This window comes from Monomorium pharaonis, chromosome 10, assembly GCF_013373865.1.
Source record: "Monomorium pharaonis isolate MP-MQ-018 chromosome 10, ASM1337386v2, whole genome shotgun sequence".
In the NCBI taxonomy this organism is placed as follows: Eukaryota; Metazoa; Arthropoda; class Insecta; order Hymenoptera; family Formicidae; genus Monomorium; species Monomorium pharaonis.
Window position 1 is genome coordinate 3,689,678 of NC_050476.1, and position 23,540 is coordinate 3,713,217.

Consider the following 23,540-nt stretch of genomic DNA (forward strand, 5'->3'; position numbering starts at 1 on the left):
AATTAGAGTGACATAAAACTGTATAATTAACTTGTAGCGTAGGTCTGGAAAAGGTATTAGGGGCCCGACTTCCCCTTCTCCGAACGTAGCTGAAGAGAAATGAAATATTCTATATAAAATAATTTACACGAGATATTTTATTTCTTAATGTGCTACCAGTTAAGAATCGAAGGGGTCACCTATGTGCTTTTTATTTAAATTAATGAATGTATAATCGTATAATTTAATTTTGAAAATCGCTTTTTACAGTTGATGAAAATTCGTGATCAAAGATAAAATAGCTTTGTCTGATTAAAATTGATTCGTTAAACAAAAAAAAATTTTCCAGCATGTAATAGAGCATATTATGAAACGCGCGGAAATAATTTGTTTGAACATACGCTGCTAAGAATTATAGCTGCTAAGAAGTATAAAAATAAATTTGATAAAAGAGAAAACAGATTTGCTCTTTTGATAAGTCATTTTGATTTCATAATTCCTGGTAAATGTGCAGTGGCAAATTGTAATGCTTATTCGGCGATTTCGCAAGAATTGCAGCGACATATATGACGCAATAGATATATATGTAAATTGATACAATTATTTATCGCTAATTTACTTCCGACCTATCTATATATGCAATAAAATAACGCTGGTATCTCATGTTAGGATCACGAAACTTGATTTGAGAAAGTCGAGGTGGGCGCATTAATAACTCCTTTTTCTTTGGTGCTCTGGATATGCAGGATACATATGTAAGGAATAAACGAGCCAACGCAATTTTTTTTAGTAATAAAAATTCATAATTTTTTCTTCAATTTTCAATAAACGTCACCTAATACATTTGTCCTCTTTTGTACCATATCATATGTTTAACATATGCACGGAGTAGAGCGTGCGCGTCTCCATGTTTACGCTCGCATGCGGAGAGAATAGTGCGGCAGTAGCGGCAATATGTGTATCGCGGGCCGGCATTGTCGCGAATAGACAAACATTTCGATAAATTATTTCGCTCGATCGCGTATATTATTGCGCGTGAACGGCACCCGTAAAATCAACTAATTAGTAGCCGTGACGATATTACGTTTTTACGCGTGAGCGGTTTATCTATTGACAGTGCTACGCTCTCATTTGACTTTAGAACACCACATTTAGGATTCAACGAAAAAATACCTTTTCGTTAAAAATTCCGAAAAGCGTAATCCTTTAAAGGATACCCTGTAGCGTCTCATAAGCTTAATTAAAATTTATCGCGGCTCTCTATAGATAAAAAGTTTTCAAAATTTTTCATAAAAATCAATGCTTTATCTACTTAAAAATCTTTTGTTATATTTTCTTATCACTTATGTTTTTTTAAATAAAGAATTAAGGAAAATTGCGAAGTCTTACAAATATTACAAGAAATCTCTTATATCTTTTTGTATATTGCAGCGAAAATTAACTTTCTACTCAAAAACCTTTCATTTTTTCTTTTATGTTGATAGAAGAAATAATGTAAGTTTTTAAGCAACCATAGCATTGATTTTTTTATATAATATGAAGATGTAAAAAATTTCTTTTTTTTTGGTAAGGCTTTGCAATTTCTTTTAATGTTATTAGCGTAGTAATAGGAATAGGAATAGTAATAATGGAAGCGGATGGGACTTTATCAGTCTCTAGATTTCTAAATTTAATGAATTTCTCTGACTCCTATTAAGATGTCCCAGTCCTTCAGTGCTGTGCCACCGGGCTTAGGCTTAATATAGCCCTAGATTCTCAGACTTATACAGCCCTAGATCTCTGGCTTTTTGACTCGGAAAATAGTTTATGGTTGAGATCGTACTCGGAACCCGATAATTATAAGTCGATCTTTTCCATACAGAGTCACGCGTCAGTGTATTTTCTTAATCCTAAATGAAAATAAAAATCCAACGGGTGATTGAGTTCGTCGCATCTATTAAATTTCAATGTGGTGTTCGAAGTCAGCTTTCAGAGTGCGGTGCTTGAAAATCAACGCAATTGTAACACAATGATGAAATCATACGTTTACATAAATTTCGATTTCTTCATTGGTCTCTTAATCGAATCGAGAAATTTTAGAAAAAGTTTTACTCCAAAAATGTCAAAAATCTATATTCACTGTACGTAGCACGTTATACAGGCATGCATTCAAGTATAAAATAGTCGTCGTTTCAGCCGCCAGTACGATCTAGTAATATAAGAAGCGCCCTTTCAATTCTCTTCAGTATCTTTCTTATACCGCGAGAAATAAAGATTTTGGAGTAACGTTCTCTCTAAAATTACCGATTTAATTCAAAATATCGATATCTAATAATAATATTTAATAATATCGATATTCAGTGATAAGTACATATCCTCCCGATTGCGTCGCCACAGTATTTCTCTGCGTATGAGCGTGTGTGCACGCACATCGAGCGCACGTTGCACACACATGCTACTGTACATCTAACGCACGTAATGTTCGTTCCGCCTACATATCGAATGTGCGCGTGCAAAATGTTACGCGCGCAGATCTACGCTATTTATATAATCTAATAATATATAGTGTAACTCTCCGCGCGTATTTCGTATGCAGGTGGCCGTACATGCGTATACACATATGCCACAGTCATGTTTGATTGAGACCACGAAAACATATGCACAGTTTATTCTTCTTTCTCTTTTTCTCCTTCTTCCTCCCTACACGATTGTAAAACGAAACGTAAGTAACGTGCGTTCACGTAAATTGTACTACAATAATAATTGTAATCGTGATAGGTGGTAAGAGTTAGCAATAGCAGAGCAGCGGTGACGAATAGTGTAATAGCACTGTTGGTTTTTCATTATCGACATAGCAACAATTCCTATCCTTCTCCTTCTTAATCCTTTTTTTATTTTTCTTTACCATCGACCGCGCGCGATAATAATTAGTCAATCGTAATCGTTACAATGTCCTATGTACAATTTACGCGATATAACGCGTGCATTTGCCATTCAACACGATTTACAATGAGCTCCTCGGTCTAAATTGTTACATATAAATTTACATATTTAATGATGCATATAATATGCATATAGTAATGCATTTTTTTGTTGCGTGTACGTCTGTAGGCGTATATTCCTTCTCGCAAATTCTAATTACATCGATCCTATAATGACCGCCATGTAATTACTTACATGTAACACACACGCGCGCACACACACACCCCACACACACACACACACACACACACACAAAATCGCAAATCACATCTTGACATCGTGCGGGTCATCTCCGTCGGCCCGAAATTAATTTCGTATTAACATGCTTCCTAAGTACCTATCCTGCACGACACAGTCAGTTCCATCAACTAAACGCTTATAAATTCTCTGATACGAACTAGCTGTAGCAGACGAGACGCGTTTTTTTACACATCAATAAGAATTCTCTGTTTCGGATAATTAATATATTAATTAAGTTCTATCTAACAATGCGTTAATAATCCTTTAATGAATACATTAATTGCGCGAGGTCTCAGCGAGACTCCAGCGTACAGGGAACTCATAATTTCATAATTATGAGCTTTATTCTTAGCTTAATTCTAAAGCTTATTAGCTTAATTCTAGAATTCATTACACACACACACACACACACACACACATATATATATGTATATATACACGTATATACATACATATATATGTGTAAGGTAACTTTCTATAAATTATTTACAGTTTATCTTGCGCAACAGCGATATATTTGTCGCATGCAAAATTAATAATTCACATTCTTTCTTTCACTTATATGTATGTATGTGTGTATATATATATATATACACATTTGTCGCAAGTATGCAAGAAAATATCTCTCTGAATCATGAATATAATTCGAGTTGTATCTTTGGATGCGGCCAAAAATAGATTTAACTAACATGATAGGTCATTGGTGGGATCTTCTCGATCAAGGATGGTCAATCATACGTTGATCGGAAAAAAACGTCGTTGTTTTGTGTACACGATTTTTCGCGAAATACAGTTAACAAAGTGAAGTGTGTAGATAAGTTGGTTAGTATTCATCTATACATTGTTAAGCGTCATTAAAACGAGCGTCCAATCAGCGATACCTTGACCGATCCTTGTATGCTTGCATACCATATAATTGTCGAATTATATAGTATTTCTACAATACAAATTAATATTTTATATAAGATTACTCGATATGCACGTGCAAGAGCATTTTTTTTAGTTTAATTTTTTTTTTCTTTAATGTATATACTGCTTGATCGATACTGATTAGGTTAAACGTTCTATCTATCATTCACTATTACATATAGGCAACTAACAATAAGTATCTGTACCTGATGGCATTTTTGCGCGTGTATCAAACGATATTTTAGTCGCTCTGATAAAAAAAAACATGACAAAACATACAATGGTATAAGTCTAACTGTAAGTACGATAAAAATTCCATCAGGTATGCCACTAATTTGTGCTTTATCGATTAAACGTGTAACAAAGAAGTACCTTTTTAAGACTTCAAAAGTAGCAGCCCTATCACAGTGTGGCTCGGAGTGAAGGCAATTTTATAATCCATTTACAAAAGATCAGAAGTACTTATAAAACAGACTCTATTTGCTTGATCTCCTTCTCGGGTGGCTCTAAGGGTGACGGCGCGGTTTCTATTATCTCTGGTATATCCTCTTCATTCTCTTCTTCAATATCTTCGTCGATTGGAGTCAATGTATCTAATATCACAGGTTGAGTCTGCAACAAGTAGAATAATTTTGTAATTACGTGACACTCGTAAAAAAATACCGTTTCCATTACCAGTGATGTAATTAAATAACACACAACAGAAAGTGATTTAACTTATAGCCTCACCTGCGGTGTGGTACACCGTTTCATAGCAGGGGCCATGAAACTAGTAACAGTGCTTACAAGGAAGAAAAACCCTGCCATGAAAAACGGGATACTATAACTTTGCGTCGCATCATAAACAGCTCCCGCTAAGGGTGAGCCAACTATAGCGGCAGCTCCTCTGAATAGAATTAAAAGGCCGAAAGCATTCGTTAACTTGTCTAAACCCAAGAGATCCACCAAGATGATCGATGTTAATGAGATATATCCAGCTAAAATTGAAATTATAAAGATATTAAAAATGTTCAAAATATTATTTTTATACTTAGTAATTTCTAGTTAAAATAATAGTTCAATAATTAAAATACTTACATATTGCTATCCCAAAAAATATGCTCATAATGATATAAGCGGCATAAGTATGGCAAAATGGCGTGGCGGCTACTGCAATTGTAGATATAATTAAGCAAATATTGTTTAACAATAAGGAATCAACTTGCGGAAAGTCAGCGACGTATCCACAAGCCACACGACCGATGGTGTTCGTTATTCCGATAATAGATAATAAGAATGACGCAGAGTTGCTTTCAATTCCCTTAAAGAAAGAAATAACATTGATAAATTTATGTAATTGATGATATTATATAATCCAATAATAAAGATTAATTAATAACATACATCTAAGACCGCGGCATCCACCAGATATACAAAAGGAACATACAATCCAGCCATACCAAACACGTTGCTAATACCAATTAGAAGGAAAACAGGATCTTTTAATAAAGACATATCCATCATCGTCGCTAAAGCTTCCTTAAACGAGTCGGGCAATACTAAGCAAGGACACAAAGGTTCTAAAAAATTAAAATTGATGTTATTTTTTCTGAGCTTTAATATTATTATTAAATATATTTGTATGCCCGTTTCTACAAACGTAGATTAACTTTAATCTCAGTTTAACTTACTCTTTATCTTTCTTTTTAATCTTTCGTGAATTAGAATAAGATAATAAGATAAATCGAGATTAAAGTTAATCTACGTTGGTAAAAATTGGTTTATGAGAAAACAATATACATACGTTGTTGCGCTTTTTCAATATCGATGTCTTTCAAGTCGCCACGTACTGATTTTGGGATGGACATAACACTCTGGCGGTAATTGGCGAGGGATTTCTGGCTTTGGTATTCTGGTAAATTGACTACGCTACCACTATAGAAAATATCCTTTCTCGACAAGGGACGGACCATCATTGGTTTCTCCTTTGGTTTCTCCGCCATACTAACTTTACTGGTAGTAAAAGTTATACTCTCACCATCCTAAAACAGATAGATGCATGCAACGTTATTAGATTATTAGAAAAATATTTATGCGATTGATTTGTTTAGGGAGAGAATAATAAGAAGACAATCTGAGATCAATTTGGAAAATGTGTAACTTACATCCTCAGCATTATTATTTCGCGATCCCAACATGCTGCTCGCGGAAAGTCTCAGATGCAAGCTCTTTCTAACATCTCCGTTGGAATTAAGCGTTGTCCTAGAATTCTTTATTGCACTAAGGCTAGGCTTGTAGCGTTCGCTGGTACTTGTTTTACGGATTCTGTCGAAAAATGGCACGGAGCCGTTTTTAGGCAAACCTTGAACGTGAGTCGTGAAAGCAGGCTGCGACGCATTCCTGGGGATTATCGTCTTATTAAACTCATTCTCGGGCTTCTCCGCGTCCTTCGTGTCTTTGGTTTCATCGATACTTTTCTTGCTTTTGATCTTGTTGGAAATATTCTTTAAGTCCATACTGCCGCTATCACTAGTATGTCCACTAGAGGAGTGCTCCTGCACCTTCACTTCGGATATGGTGGGAAGGGTTGGTACTGTCGGAACTGATATTAAAGGAGCTCTTTTAATATTACGGATATTTAATCGCCCGTGGAAATAACACGTAACGTAATTTGATTTTGAAACGATTAAGCTTCCGCGCATTGAAAAACATTTTTCAGTAATTTACAGATTTCCAAATTAATTAAAGTATATTTACTTCGCTTTAAGAGAATGCTTAGTAACATTATTAAGATGAAAAGTATGGTCAATTCAATTTTCTGATATATTTGCAACTTACTCCACTTTCACAATTATCATAAACAATTACACTTGATCGTCAGAGTCTTACCAGACGCTAATTGATCTAAATTAAAGCTGGAATGAACACCGGGATCAACATTAATGGGCATTTTCATTCTCTTTTCCATGGATCCGTCCGGTAGCTGCACCATAAAATACGAGCCACCGATACTACCACGTTCCATTTGAAATCTCTTCTCCTCAGCCATTCTTTGCAGCAACGGCTTAACGGAGGAAGCTTTCGGATATTCCAGTGGTCTCATCATGGCACCAAATACCTAAAAATCATCTATTAGAATTTTTTTTATCAGATATACGAGGATGCCATCCCGATTAATCTAAAGCTTTGCGTTACCCCTGCACAATCAAAGCAGCGAGGAGCAGCGAGTGAGTGATTTCACACTGTTTACTTACTGCGCAATTTAAGATGAGGCCAGCCAGGATTAAATTTGCTCCCTTCCAGCTGTACGTCTCCAGCAACATGGTTGCGAGAGGCGCGAACGCGAATGTACCGAATCCCGATCCGCACACAGCGATGCCGGTGGCTAGGGATCTCTTGGTTTCAAAATAATAGCCTACACAAACTACTGCGGGTAGATATATCAAACCGAATCCAATCCCTAAAAGAACATTTGTAGAGACGAGTGATGAACAAAGTACGAAAAAAAAAAAACGCCGATCGAAGTGAAACGTTTACGCACCTCCCATAATACCGTAAGTCATCATAAGCATATTTACACTGCTTGAAAACGTCGAAAGTACAAACGCGGCGGCGCCTAAGAAACTTCCTGCCATACATACTGCTCTACAGCCATATTTATTCGTTAAAGCACTGACAACGGGGCCTACGACGAGGAGAAATTAACACATGATATGCACATGTACATATATAGGCATAAAATAATACGTTATCATATTTGGAGTTATTTTAGGAATATTTCGTTAACTATTGTATTGTTTTAATGATCACATTTAATATAAATTTTATTGAAAGCCATTATAACAAGGCCGTAATCTAATCTTCTTTCATTAAGATAAAGTGTACTTGAGAATTTCGACCAAAAGATAAGATTTCACGTTTCTTATTCCGCTATGAAATTTTCTGCCAGTATGTAATTCATTTTTGCTAATGAAAAATTAGTTTCCTTATTAGAAAATGTCATTGCAATATTTTCCGGTGATCATAGCGTATTACTATACTTTAAAGTTCAGCGAAATATTAAAGGCACTTCACGTGCATGAATCTTACCAGCGCTGAGGTACATTCCAGAGAGCAGCGAACCAACCCAGGCGGTCTTGCCCTTTCCTTCCCCAAAATACTTAACGAATTCTCCCAGAAAGACGCCAAACGTGTAGGCGATGCCGTCCACTATCATATTACACATAAAGGATGCGAATACCACCACCCAGCCATATCCACCGTCCGGCGGTGGTGGTATGTCGTGGTACTCGCAGAGCGAACCTCCTTCGTCGTCCGGTGAAGCTTCATCGCCACCTGGTCCATCGTTTCCTGTTAATCTAGATTGTTCTTCCACTGAGTATTCGCTCTCCGTCTGAAAGAAAGACGTAGCGCGATGATGAAACTGATGTTATTTTCTATAAACAATGTGCATTAAAAGTAGGAACATATGCATTACAAATGAGTACGTCTTCGTTAAATTCCCTCAAGAGATGTTTTATTCATTAGGATAATTCTCATATCGGGAGGGAAGCGTTAGAGGAAAATGTTTAAGAGAAAAGGTATTTCTAACTTTAAATGCCTATTTTTTATCCTCATGTCGTAAGTTTCATATTATAAATGCATACCTTGAATATATAATATACTAAAATATGGGAAATTATGATGAAATTTACAACTCCTATTTACGCATCGCGACTCGAATTTTTTACGCTGCGACAATTAAGAATTTATGAATAATTACATGACAGCGTATACTTCGACCGCGTATCCTTTTAATAGTTCCACAGAAAAACCAGTAAATGCATATAATTAAGAACCACGCTATACTTCGCGTCGTACGCGTTGCATTTGCCTTGAATGAAACTCGCCGTTGTTCACCTTGAATGCTCTAAGAAAAATTCTTCCTTTCGTGTTAGTGCATAAATAAGTACTCATTTCTCTAACTCGTTAATTTACAAAATATAGCCACTACTAGTCCTCTTATCAAATAAATTATGGGCGAATATGACATTTTTTCGATATATTGAAAAAAGTACTAATATTATCAACATCTTAAAAAATCACAGCACTATCGAAGTATAATAAATTTGTGTATTTTCCGATAGAAATTTATTATCAACGGTAAAAATCAATTTTTATGTGTAAAAGACTTGATACATTATGACTTATATTCATTATTTTTTAATTAATTATTTTCTTTTCTTACAAACGCATATCGGATATGTGCGAAAGAAATAACGTCGAAAGTACCAGAAACAAATCGGATTTTCACACACGCAAGCAACAGCAGGGGAAATCGGAGAACTCGCGCGTATGCAAAACCGTACGCCACGGCTCAGCGATTTCGCTAATCGCGCGGTGTGTGACGTGGGGAGAGAATAGAGCGCGTATCGCACGCATTGAGATGATCTCACAACGCAAACGCTAGCACAGATATTAAATAGCTAACTGTGACTTAATCAGTCTTTAAGGCTACATCTGGCCAAGGTGATACACGTCGCTTGTGTAGAATGCAACGCCAAGATCGAGTCGATAAAGGAACGGTTGTTTGCGATCCAAGCCGCGTTTCGCGGAGATGCAATTAGCCGGTATATCATTAGCTCGTTATACGAGACATGATCATTCAAATTATAGAGAAGAATTTCTTTAATTTATTTCTTCACCTACGATGAAAAATCTCAGTCTAACAGCGTAAAACAGTTCTCTGTGTTTGAAATTTTATTCAGAAGTATATGAAAATAATAATAATATAAATTACGGTAATTTTATTCGAATTTTTATCAAGAAAATTTCTTTATTATTGATTTGTAGCTATTGATGTTTTCATGAAAGATATTGGTTTATTCAGTTAATGTTATTTTCATTAATCCGGCATTTAATCTGGTAACTACACGCGATCGCATAAAAGCGTTGGGCTTTCGTGAAAAAAAAAACAGCTTATTAATACCGAGATATTAATACCGTAATCATCGAGAAGGGGAAATATCGAGCTGCGCCCACGCGATGCGACTAATCAACGTTTAGCGTTCGTAACGCTATTCCTACGATACCTAATTATACAAGATTATTGAGCTACGAGAATCAATGAAAGCAAAACGCTCGAATGTTATTAATTACTTCAGCAATCAAAGGGGATAAACGGAAGTTTTAGTGGTTATTGAGCGGTGTCAGGCGATTTATTCATCCGTTCATAATTCTATGCTTTATAACGAAATAAAAATATTAAGTATCACTTTAGATATTATAATTAATAGTTTACGAGATGTTATATTTTATGTCGAAATATATTAGAATAAGTATAAAAAGAAAAAAATAAAATATCTAGCAAACTATTAATTTTTTGATAGCTCTCCCTTAATAATTACTTTTATATATAAAACAGTTAGAGGAATTATATTACGTAAAAAAAATATGCAATTTCATTTTAAAAAGTGACGTTGAATAATTCATTAATTGCAATTTTGTATGAATTTCGTGCAACTTTAGTTTCATTTTTGTATGCTATCAATAAAAGTTCGTTCGCGGAGCGTTTCGCGCAAATTTTTCATTCCCTTGTCTGAAATGATTGCCGCGACTTTGTCTCCGCGTCTCACCGGGAGGCACAGAACCCTCAAAACATTAATGAATTTGGATCAACGACCTCGCGCATCGCGACCGCGAAGACGAATTTAAATGCGGCGCGCGCGAGTTGGTCTCGGCCGAAAGGAAGGCCAACACAGCTGATCAGCTGATCGCGCGCGCTGTCATTCCGATCCGCGCCACCCGACGACGAGCGAGGCGAAGCTCTCTCGCTCTCTTTCTCTCTCTCTCCGGGGGAATCCGCGCTTCACCTCGCGACTCGTACGACCTTGTTGCTCGTCGTCGTCGTCGTCGTCGTCGTCGTCGTCGTCGTTTAACACACGCACACGTGTACATACGTGTGCGATTACGCATCGTCGTAATGAGACGTACGTACACGAAACGCGTGTGCAATCATCGGGGCCGGTCCTCTGTTCTCTCCCGCCGATCAACCGGCCCCGATTGTCAAGGCTGAGTCACGTGTGTCGCCTTCCCACATTGCTCGCGAGAAGAGCGTGCCACGCAAAACGCGCGATTGTCGCCGCGGTGATTGCTGACGACGTAAATAGCGATCATTGTGTCCCGGCTGAGAGGTTGGGTGTGCAAACCGCTCTGCGAATTACCGGCTAGATTGCACGAAAATCGATAAGACGGTCACCAACGGTGGAGTGGGAAACTCATACCGTGGGAATTCTTTCTCTATTCCATTGTATACAAATAAGACCTGGCGTTCCATCTGTTCCTCGTCTGTTTTGAAGCAGCGCGAATAGGAATCAATGGGGCACCTTTAAAGGGATCTAATCCCGAAGTAGACAATCCCCTTCTGGTCTTTTAAACCTTTCCTCGGTCAGACGCGACACTCTGACCGTTATATTCGACAATACAAAGGTCAATAGGAGGGTCACTTAGGTAGAAAAACGTGAAACGTGATCACTGTTTCAAACGGATCAGATAGGACTTAGAGAACAGACAGAGTCAGACGAGGCAGGCAAGCAGGCAGACGTCCAAGAAAGCAGGAAGGAAGGAAGGAAGCGGATTCGCACTGAACCGAGCACACCGCGTGCATTGACCATGGCCATGCATCTCACACATGATCCTCTTTATAAAGTATCGTATACAAACCGTACCGAGCTAATTTTGCGGACGCGACGCGAGCCGTACTGCGACTTGTTGAGCGACACTCGCGACATTCTACGACCGCCTTAAACCGTCAGTCACTCTCGTCTCTCTCTTTCTCACACTCTTTTCTCTTGCTTCTCCCCTGTCGCCGCACCTCTTCTCTTTTACGACCGCTCGCTCGCGTTCGCGGCCGTTCGCAACCGCGTTCTATTTTCGAGCGCGCTCGCAAACGCGAGGCGAGGCGACGCGACGCGACGCGCGACGCCCGCTCTCCTCGCAGCCGCGTGGAGCGCGAGCCTTTATGATCCCGCCGGAGCACACTACTGTTCCGTCTATCGCGCGCCCGCGGTTTTCCTCTCGTAGCTCTTCCTCCTTCTCTGTCTCAGTCTGTCCACGGCTCTCTTACTCTTCCCGGCCCGCCGCGATCCACGATCTCGTGGCCGGATCACTCGTCGTAATCCGCTGCCATGTCGACTCCGACCTGCACTGTGTGGTGCTGGCTGGCTGGCTGGCTGGTGCGCTCGCGTCGTCGTTCGCACTCTCATTCACTTAGCGCACTGCCATCGCGCGCAGCACGCCGGTACCCGGCAACCCGCCGTCGATGCAGAAGTGTCGGAAAGTGGGAGAGGGATCTCTCTCCCCGATCTCCTTTCCGATCCGAGGAGAGCGCCCTGCATGCGGGAACGGTGCCTCCGATGCGCGGACACAGCAGTTTTCGCGATGTTGCCTCTTCTCTCTCTCTCTCTCTCTCTCTCTCTCTCTCTCTCTCTCTCTCTCTCTTCCTTTCTCCACGAAAGTCCACTCCTTGATTAATTTCGTCCAATCGCCGAGCCCGAGCGAATTTCTCCCGATTTTCCGTCGGGCAACTCTCCAGATGCACCTTCAAACTTCTCTTTGCCTTTCGTTTCGATTATTATGATCCTTTGTTCGACATCTTAAAAGTTGTTCTTTTCTCATCATCGAAATTGAAGAGACGTCCCGATCTTCTCAGTGTATCCAACTCTGCGCCTTGAAATTTTATTTTTCATCATTCCATTTCTTCTCCGAAATTATTTGATTAAGTAAATTAGAGTAAACTTAGCTTGATGACTGTTGTCGTGAAGATATTTTTCGCAGCTGGTCGCCTTAATTCGTCTGAGAAAAACAACACGCAGCTTTCTCGGCGACCCGCCGAGGAGAAGCTTCAATCAACGTGTGCGCACGTGCCAAGTGATTCACGTGCGCCGCGGACAAAAGATGCGTGTGCGCACGGTGCACGCTTGCTTGCGACCCCCCTTGCGTTTTGTCGCGTTTTCTCACGTATGGATATAGTACGCTGCTTCTGTCCGAGCGGCCCGGGTTACCGAACCCCGCGCGTCACCGGGATCAATCCGCTCGTCCCTCTCGTCGCGGCGACTTCGTCATGGCTATCGATTCGCACGTACGTGCGAAAGGTACTCGGCACGTGTTCGCCCCGGAGTAGCGGGCTTAAGAAAAAAAGAAGAGGAGACGGATACGCTCGCCCCGTTCTCGAGCAGTTCCGCGCGAGATCCCCGCGATGTTCGACGTATCGACGAATTGCGTCGCGGCTTCCTCAGCGGCTCTGGACAAAATGGTCGGTTGGATGGAAGTTTATGCGACACAGCGTTCCCTGAAGTAAGCTTCGAAGTACGCACCTTCGCGGAAGGGAGCCGGTCAGCGTGAAGAAACCGTGAGACTCACGCTCCTGTCATTTCGCAGGAAAATGACGTATTCGTGCACTGATGTTGTCGCGTGCAATTCAAGACGGAATCAACGCCGTCTGTACTTCCGCGCGATCCTGACACATCCTCTTCCCGGAGCCTCGATCGAGAGTACTCCTCCCAAGTCGATCTCGTGGACACAATGCCGGATATAATTCACCGATCTCCCTTCTCTCCCCTTTTCGGGCGATATGTCCCGAGCTTCCTCGACACTGACAGTTTGCGCGCAGTCACGAACGTCCGGAGTGTGGCACTATATCGAGGATATCCGCGCGGCGTAGCACGGCAAATTCTATTTATACTCGAGAACACGCCGCGTACGGCGATTCTCTCGAAGCTCGTCGAACTTCCGCGAACAAAGCGCGGCCTCGTCCTTCTCCGCGCGCGTCGTGCGTAATAACGCTCTCCTAAATCAAGAGACTCTCCTCCCCGTCGAACTGCGAGATTGTTCGCGACGTTCGCGAGCGGCAAAAAATCGCGGTCAATTAAATTCTTGGAGCGGAGTAGTCGAGGAGTTCAGAGTGAACCTCGCGCTTCCGTGAATTGTTGAGCATAGTCTAGGGCATAGTTTCGCACGACCCCGCGGAAATCACACATTCAAATTGACATTTTGCGGCCGAGGCGAACGGAGTCTGCACTCGCGTCGATTTCGAGCGGAATCGGATTCGTTCGCTCGCTCGCGTTTTGCCTCGGGGTTGCGAGAACCTCGTCGAGGCTCTGCTCACTGCGCGAGGCTCACCTACATGCTGTCGCCGATGTGCACGCTGCATTCTCGTACACGCGCGCGTGCATCCCCACTCGAACCTCGAACGGAATTGCGTGGCACGTCCGCTCCAGCAGCGTCAAGGGACGCCGTTTTTTCCAGCGCGCGTCATTCGCGCCGATCATCGAGAGAGGGAGACGTTTTACTCCGTCTCGAAGATGCAAACGTCCCTAACTCGCGTTTATCTCGCGAAACGCCGCGCCGTTCCCATAGTTCTCAGAACAGGACAAATCTTTTTATGTTAACTTTTTTTATGCATCTCTTTTCCTTAGATAGAAATTTGACCCATCAATGTTTTTACCATTCGTGTAAATAAAAAATAGTATAAGGATAGTTGTAACTTTAACAATTTATTTTAATATTTTAAATCTCATAGTTTATGTATGTATAAAGTAATTTTTTATGTTCCAATGCGTACTGTTTTTATATATTAAAAGAAATTGCATGTTGATACGCGCATAGATTAATTCGTGAATCAAAATACTAGGAAGAAAGTACTTGAAAAATGATGAGTAATTAAAAATTAATATATGTAGCTATTTGTAAATTTTTATTTCGAAGGATAGTTTTATGAGACATAAAAGTTTAAAGCTGATCACAAACCAATCACAAACTACATTTAAGTAGCTTATAAGTTGTGCGTGTGATAGTATTAGTAATCGTGACCATCTAAATGTAATCTCTGATTAATTTACTTTAAACTCTCATATTTTTAAAACTACTACTTGCTTTATTTTGCTATAAGTCTTGTTATAGTATATTCGCGAAGTTCCTTGTATATTAAGAGCGGAATATATTTTGCGATCTCTAATAACTTTTATGTAATTCATAGTTTGTTCACCAAACTCCTGGAACTCAGAAAAAACATGCATTCATATATCATACATGCTGAATAATATCTTCTCTTTTGTAACATAGATAATTTTTGCATCGAGATACAATCGTTCGCTTTGCCGTAACATGTCACGCAATTTAAATGACCTTTTAGAAAATTAAATTGTCTCGCGCGTCAGAATTCTGGATCTTCGATTGCCATATAAAAACGCTGTCCCCCAGCAGCGATCTTAGAAATAGATCTGTTTGTGACGTGGAAAATAGCAACTTTAATTCAAATGAATCTCATGGATTTAATTTTAAAGGAATGTTTGACGCATTTATTTTCGCTCCGGCCAATGGGTGATTCATTACAATTTATCACGGTACACTGTCATGTGCAATAACAACAGGCATTAAATTACGAGCTTCCAATTAGAAAGGGCTTAAGGTATACTCAAACAAAATAAACGGACGTTTGAAACTCGAACGGAACCAGCACTTTGTTTTACGAAACGGTCTCAGTTTAGTACTCTTAAAGTATTATTATTTCAAATCTCTGTTAAATGAGACTCACGATCCTAGGAATTGAAAGGCTGGAGAACGGCGGCGAATGGAAAGTCTCGCGCGGTTAGAACAAAGCCTTAAGGCCACCCGTTTAATTGTGAGATCTTCGATCGAGAGATGGAACTTACGACGAAATGATCGAGACGCCACTGGTCCGCCGAATCGGCCATCGCGCCGTATATCGTGACACAACAAGCTCGCTTAATTGGGCTGCTGCCTGCCTTTCGTAACGAGGTTCACGACGAGAGAGAACGTTCGTCTGTCGGCGCGAGCCTCGTATACGAGCGAAATAATCCTGGGACAATGTCAAAAGTTAACCCGAACGCGGCCGCGAGCTCCGGTCACGCGAAACACTGCGCGACCGCGCGGCGCAATGCTCGCGCGGCTCTGATGACGCTTATGAATTAATTAGATAATAACCAGCGACAATTAGAGCCGAAGGCACGGACGCATGAAAACACCATCTGCTTCTCATCTCCGCGGAAAAGTTTCCTGGCGGAGTAGCGCGGCGGTTTGCGAACGCGCAGCGCGAACCAAATAAAACGGGCGTGTCTTCGCGTTACGGTATTCACACGGGACAATGCTCGATTGAAATCTGGGAAAATTTATTGACGTGTTATTGACGGGCGTATGCACATAAGGATTTTTTATAATCTCGTGTAGAAGTGAAGATTATGTTAGATTTGTAGAGGATTAATTATAATACTCTGTAATCTTAAATTTATAAAGTTAATGTGAAGCGTCAGAAAAACAAAAATGTATTTTTATAAATTTACAAATTATGTCGTAGAGAATTAATTTCTTCGTTTCTACAAGTCTCAACTTCCTAAAATCTTTTTGTCCAAAATAAAAATGTATTAACTACTTGGAAATTTTTTTTATAAGATAAAAATGTTTCCGTTTAATTTATTTAACGTACTCAAATATAAATATTTAATTTATTCAACAGATTAAATATGAATACCAGTTCATATAAATTTCTCTTTATATAAGAAAATATTTAAGTTATGCGAGTACGATGTAGAGATGGGCAATTAAATGGAGTCTCGACATTATTCCGCGTACGAGGAATATAATCTCGGGATAGATCGTGATAATCGTGTGTGTTTGCACGACGGGACTCAAATATTTCGCAAAGGAGATAGACGATTCCGACAAAACAGTTGCGAAGTCGCTCGTTTACGCGCTGTTTATCAGCCTAGTAATTTGCTCGGAACGCACGTAAGGCCGATAAAAATTGAAGTGGTCGTCGCGAATGATAAACAAAAGCTCGACCAGGTATATATATATATATTCGTCGAGGTATGTCTCAGATAATTTCCGCCGCGAAATCCCATTTGATCGAGCGAGAGCCGATCGTCGTCGCTTGCGCGTATTAATTTGCAATTTGGAATCGCGATAAACGCGGCTCAAAGGGAGAGCAACGTTCTCGGACGCTGAGTGCGATGAGTCACGTCTAGCATTGTATGTGCATGCGCTCTAATTAGTCCAACCTTACTGGTTTGTGCTACCGCCTGTTGATAGCGAAGTCCAAGCACTTCCGCGCTACATTCTCAGACGTCCGCGAGCGTGGTCATCGCGGAAACGTGCGACTGTATTGTAATGCAAAAATTTATCAGGCGTAAAAGAGAAAAATGTTTAACGCAAATTCAAATTAAGTGTAATCAGAATACAAACAGGTAAAGTAGAACACAAATTTGATACGGAAATATTTCTTTATGTACAAAGTACTACTTTTTACGCACAAATAATGATAACTTTACTGATTTATCGCAGATATCCTCTTTTAATTAGGAATACATCGTTCGTGACGTTATTGATGCGATAGAGAATTTAATCGACGAAAAATAATCTGCGACAGAAATGCGATTTAATATATGTTGGACAGCCGCGGATCCGAGGCGTGTTCGACATCGATAAAAGGACGATAACGGGTTCAATAAACACTCAAAAGATAAGGGGAGGTTCTCACACACAGGAAAGTAGATCTTGATCTCTTTCGAATCACGAGTGCGCTATAAACCATCTTGCGATGGAAGTCATTTTCGTCTCGGAAAATTATGACGGTTTCTCAAGTTTTTCTAATTTTTTAGTTGAAGCTTTTTAATGAAGGATTATTGGTAGATATATTTAATATATTTCAGAAGTTACATGAGAGAGAAAGAGAGAAACGTGCTCGCGGAAACGATGCAGCGTATCCGGGATATAATATCATGTTTTGTCAGTGCCGTGATGTGACATTATCAATTTGCTCGTCAAACAGTCTACAACCCACTTTCACTCACGCATTTCGCGACTGCTCGGTCATGTTGCGCATCATTTTTGCCATTTACCTTGAAAAAATCGATTGAGAAATAAACGCTAAAAAGACAGGAGCGTGAAAAATATGGCGTGAATCGTGCAAATTACATACGCCACATCGAAATACCGGCAATTTTTTTAAAGGCCATTCAGGCGCGAATCACGTGTCTCTCTTTTCTAGAGAGCTTGCTTGATTTTAGGAAACATTAAACTGAAGTAATAGAATGTCAAATAGGATTATCGTGTTTAACATTTTTTTCAACTCAGAAAATTCAATGATCCCAACATATTCAATGAGCCAGGGGAAAATTGTCTTATATATTCAAATCGCGAGCATCAATTTTTTTACACGTAATTGACTTTCCTTCGTTGGTTACTACGTTCATTGTGCGCGTAATTTGTCTTACCCGTCCATTAGCAGCAGTGCGTAAATCGTCTGGAAATGCATATCTGTTCGGTGAATGTATTAACGACGAATGAATCACGTAGCGAAATGTTGAGTCGCCGTAAAACAATATGATTACAAATATAAACGAGTGTAACGTTAAATTAACGGCGAAGAAACTTAATTTGAAATTTATTCGCTCGTAATATTTGAATATATTAATAAGTAAGTGAACTATTACGGAATCGTGAATGATGGCCTTCTGGAAGTTTTTCCTGATAAACTGCCGATAATATACGTATCTTTTTGAACATCAGGGACATACATATAGGAAATAGAATTCCGTGCGCCGACAGAAAAACGATTCGCGGCCGTGGCATTAATTATTTGCTGTCTCCATTGATGCGGCGCGTGTCAATTACAGCGGAATTTCGTGGGAGAAAGAAGCAGAAAGTTGAAAAATTACGCCCACAAAGTAATCATATGCCGTCGCTTCGCTATCGGTTCGATTCGAATTCCTGCTAACGCTGCGGAGGCGCGAGATCACTCGAGAACACGTCGACCACGTGCGATATCTTCACGAAACCCGACATATCCTTCAACGAAAGAAAAGAAATTAAATATCAAGACTTTGACTCGTACATTAACAATAATGATAATAATAATTAAAAAATGTTAATGAATATAATTTAACTTTCGAAGTTCGAAACTTTACATATTTAGTATGCGGAGTTATCGCTATTTATTTGCATTATCGTAGATGATATTTTTAAGCAATTCTAATATTAATTAACATTGTTAACACAAAAATGAATATAAAATATATTTAAAAATCCATATAATAAAGAAGCTCCTAATTTATCTGGAGATCTAGGCCATACTCTTAAAAATATGTACCTATGTTTAGCACTATATATGTATTCATATTATTAATATTGCCAATATTACATGCGTGAAGTCGAAAGTTATATATTAACACACCAAGTATCGCGCTATAAAGCTATATTTTATATAAAAATATGACTTCAAATATTTTAGTCAATGTTGTACCTTATCGTACATTTTTGCATCTTGCGCACTTTCTCGTAGTGACGATGATAGCAAACAAAATCTATTTTTTGTTTGACTAAGATCTTGGGCGCGTGTTATGCCGTTATGGCAAGAAGACTGCGATCCTAGCGTACCTATAGGATACGCTACACGGACAGAATTTTCTCTTAAAAATTACTCTGAAAATCGTGGTAATTGTAGGACAACGTAAACCTTGAAGAATTTTAATTTACTATACTTTTAACAAAATTTATTAAAATTTTAATAAAATTTTAGTAAATTTTAGTAAATTTTATTAAAAGTATGGTAAAATTCTTCAAGGTTTACGTTGTCTCACAATTACCACGATTTTCAAGGTAATTTTTAAGAGAAAATTCTCTCCGTGTAGGTATCAGGACGGATTCATACCATCCGAAAACAAAGAACAACATTTTTATATTATTTGATATCTTTAATGAAGAGTTTACTTCTAATTAAGATCTTAATTTTTTTAATCTCCTGTATTTCCTAGCGCATGCATAGGGTAGCACTTAAAATATTTATTTTTTGAATGTACTCTACGGTGCTACACGTCGACATACAAATAAATCGTATGCTCGATATGGGACATGTTTCTTTAAAAAATATAGAAATAGAAATAAAAAATATTTATACTATTTTTTATTGTATCATTAATATTTCAATGCTTATTTTAATTATCAGAATTGAAAGCTTTTACAATTTCGCGTAATCGAATTTGGATTTTGATGTCTTCATGAGAGCGACCGCATTATTTGAATATAATAATGACGGAAACGCAATGAAATCATAATGATGTCATTTTTAACGCCTAATTTCTCTAAGAATAATGATCCCATTGTAATTGTGCAATACATTATTCATACTTGTGCCCAAGATTATGTAATATCACTTGAAAGTAATATCTACGATTATTTCATATATTAAGCGACTAACGTTATTGATGTATAACGGATTACATAATATTGTTCAAGGATATGATTGCCTTCGGAGCGACGTTAAAACCCATCGATAGCCCCCAAAGCCCCCGCGTTGGCCGTTAAACACTTACCTTATTTTTAGGTGACATTGTTGCGTGCGAGGGTGGCGAGTCTGCCCTCACGGCTGGAGGCGAATGCACCCTCGCGCGGTGCGCGAGTTGACGGCGGCGCGACGGCGGGAAGGCGCGAACGAGAAGACGCGGTGCTGCCGCGGCAGGGCTGCACACCTGACACACGGCGTGCGAGAGAACGAGGATGAGGCGTCCGTTCGGAGGAGCCCGACACTCGGCGCGAAACGCAAACGCGAAACGCGACACGCGCGCGAACGATAGAAAATGCGCTTTGTGCCTCGCGTTCCACTCAACCACCGGCCGACTTAATCGGCGCGGACACGCAGTGCACGTCCATCCGATTCCCCACCATTCTCCTCGGAAACTTCGCATCTCTCGCGCCGCGTCTCTCGTCCCCGTCTCCATCCCCGTCCCCGTCCCCGTCCCGATCCCCGTCTCGATCCCCGTCATCGTCGTCGTCGTCATCATCGCGTCGTCGCGTTTTGCTCCGACACGTATACCCGGTGCTTTCCGCGCTTCCCTGCGTCCCGTCCCGTCCTCTGCACTGCATCCGCGATCTCAGTCATTCGTCTGTCTCCTCTCTCTCACTTTTCTCTCTCTCTCTTTCTCTCTCTCTCGCTCGCTCTGTTTCGTCCTCCTTCACTCTTTCGCCCTGTCGCTCCTCTAAACTCTAAATACGATCAGCAGCGCGTTATTCACCGGTCCGCATTTATGAACAAAGCGGTTGAGCCATCGTCGGCGACGAGTACAAAGTTCTACACGATATAATTTCTTTGGCGAGTCCGCGAGACCACGCGTAGTCAAAATCGATTTTCCGAGCAAGAATCTCCTTCTCCCTCCTCTGTCTTTCTCCTTCGCGGACGATTACGACGTGCGAGATTATCCGGTTACCACGTGCAAACGGTTGTGGTAATCGGGCCTAAAGTACGCTTGCCTCTAATGACTTGACTTGTAAAAAGTACAATGTATGTATATGATGGATGGGTGCGTCGAGGATGTCGGGAAACTTTATTCGCGGATTCTTTGACCGAGGCGAAATCGACGTGAGGCTTCTTCGGTTACAAAGACATTTAGCATTGAAAGATAAGATGTCTAAATATAGACAGTGACATCCAGCTACATTTTTTTGTGTAAAATCGATTGAAAATCGGCCGAGAAACCTGTCATTGGGAGAATAATGCATAGAAAGAGAGAAACCGAATGTCCTGTATGTATGTATAATGCTGTTTTCCATATCCGATATCGATTCCGATCTTGTCGCAATGCTGTTGAAATGTGCCAAATTTCAGAATACCGTAAGACACGAATTAGCTTGTACTAAATTAGCGAAGAGCGATGGGATATATTAGTTTCGGGGCAACGACATAAGTCTCCTCCTCAGTGATTAATTGAGAATTAAGAGAGTAAATAATCGCGAATATTCTTCATTATGATTCTCCACGAGAAATTACCATATATTATTCATTTATTGGAAATTTAATTTATTTTTTTTTATTATTTTAATTACATTTAATAGCAGCGTTTTACTAACGTGATAAGTAACACGTTATAACCGCGATAACGATATCTTAATGCGACACTACAACGTGTTTGCAGAAATCAGATGTGATTTCCACCGTCGTTGACGATTAATGAAACGCAAGAAACGTGAATATTATTTATGCATAGAATATTCGTACTTTTTTTGAGATTTAATTCGTATTTTAACGATCAACATTATAAATAATAGATTTGTGAAAAAAGCATTGTTAAAAACATACTCTGAAACTTGAGAAATTAAATTTTTTATAAAATAAAATAACAGGTAAAGACATTATCTAAATCTTTTATCTAATTTATATACAAGGCAAATTTAAGACTAAGAAAAAAACCAAATTTACAACAAGTAATCGATCAGGCTGCGTTAATTTTGGGATTACGTTAAAATAAAATAAGGCTAGAAAAGAAATAGACTCTTTGTCAATTTTATATAGCCAGGGACACTCGATATAACGTCGTTTTAGTTTTTATATATTTACGAATTTAAACAGGATCATACTTATTGATGAAGGCAAACATTTTTAATGGGTATGCTTTTAGATTCTCAAATATACTCTTTCTATCTAACCTATATCACATCTTTGCAGTTTTCGGTTATCGAATTTTGCCAATATAACAGTTGCAAATAGAATAGTTTTACCAAATTAATCGCACATTGATTGCATTCATATATTTTTATCGAGTCTCGAAAAAAAATTTTCCTAAAAGTGCAAAAAACATTCCAACGTTTACTCCTTAGTTTGTAATTCCTTCCAGATGAATCCAGATGGCTTTGAAAGTAGAAAGTAACGAAAAATGGGGGGAAAAGAGAAGTACGAAACGAAACTTACGATGTTGTTCGCCACGATCATCGGCTTCGGATGTATCTGCAGGCCGCAGTCGTCGGGGATCTGCTCTGCGATCTGCTCGTGGCTGGTGGCGGGGCCCATTTCAGCGCCTTCCGCACAAGAGACGGGGGACGGGGGGGGGAGGGGGCCCGGGCTTCCGCCTCGACGTGCCGTCGAAACCGATCGACCGACCGATTCCTCGGGTGATCGAAACAATAATCCGGGTCGGCGCAGCCCTCCCACCGGCGGCTTACGATGCCCCCATCGGCGTCGGCCTGGCAGGGAAGTCAGCCTCCTCGGCCACGTCTACGTCCATTTGCCTCGCAAGGGGCGATCGAGAGAGAATCGATCGTGCGAAGACGATCGAAACGTGCGTCACGCGCGCTTGCGTTATCTCCCTTCTCTTTTCCACGAGATTTTTGATAAAGAGAGAGAGAGAGAGAGAGAGAAAGAGAGAGATGGTCTCCCGCGCGGACGATTTTGGCGTTTAAGAGCTTAGCGCTTGCAAATCCGACGACGGCGGCAGCAGCAGGTCTTCCCAAGCGATCTTGTTCCTCCGCTCATGGACGCCGGCCACCACCTACCCGTCACTATTTGCACGGCGACGCTCGAGGGTGACACCTGACGTGACATCGAGCCGGGTCGGCCTCGGTATCTCGACTGGCCCGCGCCGACTTCGACGACAGGGTGAAACATATGACCACCAATCGTCTTCCTACGATCGCCGGAACTTTCGGTC

General features: G+C 40.1%; 1 protein-coding gene across 3 annotated transcripts; it reads right to left on the minus strand.

Moving 5' to 3' along the window:
- Nucleotides 1–1,535: 1,535 nt before the first annotated feature.
- On the minus strand, nucleotides 1,536–22,935 carry LOC105833948 (monocarboxylate transporter 12). 3 transcript variants are annotated; one of them, XM_012676070.3, is made up of 11 exons: nucleotides 20,436–20,918; nucleotides 8,158–8,461; nucleotides 7,610–7,753; nucleotides 7,323–7,528; nucleotides 6,958–7,186; nucleotides 6,234–6,670; nucleotides 5,873–6,110; nucleotides 5,473–5,648; nucleotides 5,167–5,389; nucleotides 4,819–5,066; nucleotides 1,536–4,701 (listed from the first exon to the last, which is right to left on the minus strand). In XM_012676070.3, the coding sequence occupies exons 1-11, from the start codon at nucleotides 20,901–20,903 to the stop codon at nucleotides 4,552–4,554; spliced, it is 2,823 nt and encodes a 940-aa protein (XP_012531524.3). In that variant the 5' UTR covers nucleotides 20,904–20,918; the 3' UTR covers nucleotides 1,536–4,551. The 3 variants fall into 3 exon arrangements, with proteins under 3 accessions (XP_012531524.3, XP_012531525.1, XP_012531526.1); XM_012676071.2 differs by lacking the exon at nucleotides 20,436–20,918 and adding an exon at nucleotides 22,805–22,935 and having other exon boundaries at nucleotides 4,552–4,701; XM_012676072.3 differs by lacking the exon at nucleotides 20,436–20,918 and adding an exon at nucleotides 11,775–12,236 and having other exon boundaries at nucleotides 4,552–4,701.
- Between the last annotated feature and the right edge of the window lie 605 nt (nucleotides 22,936–23,540).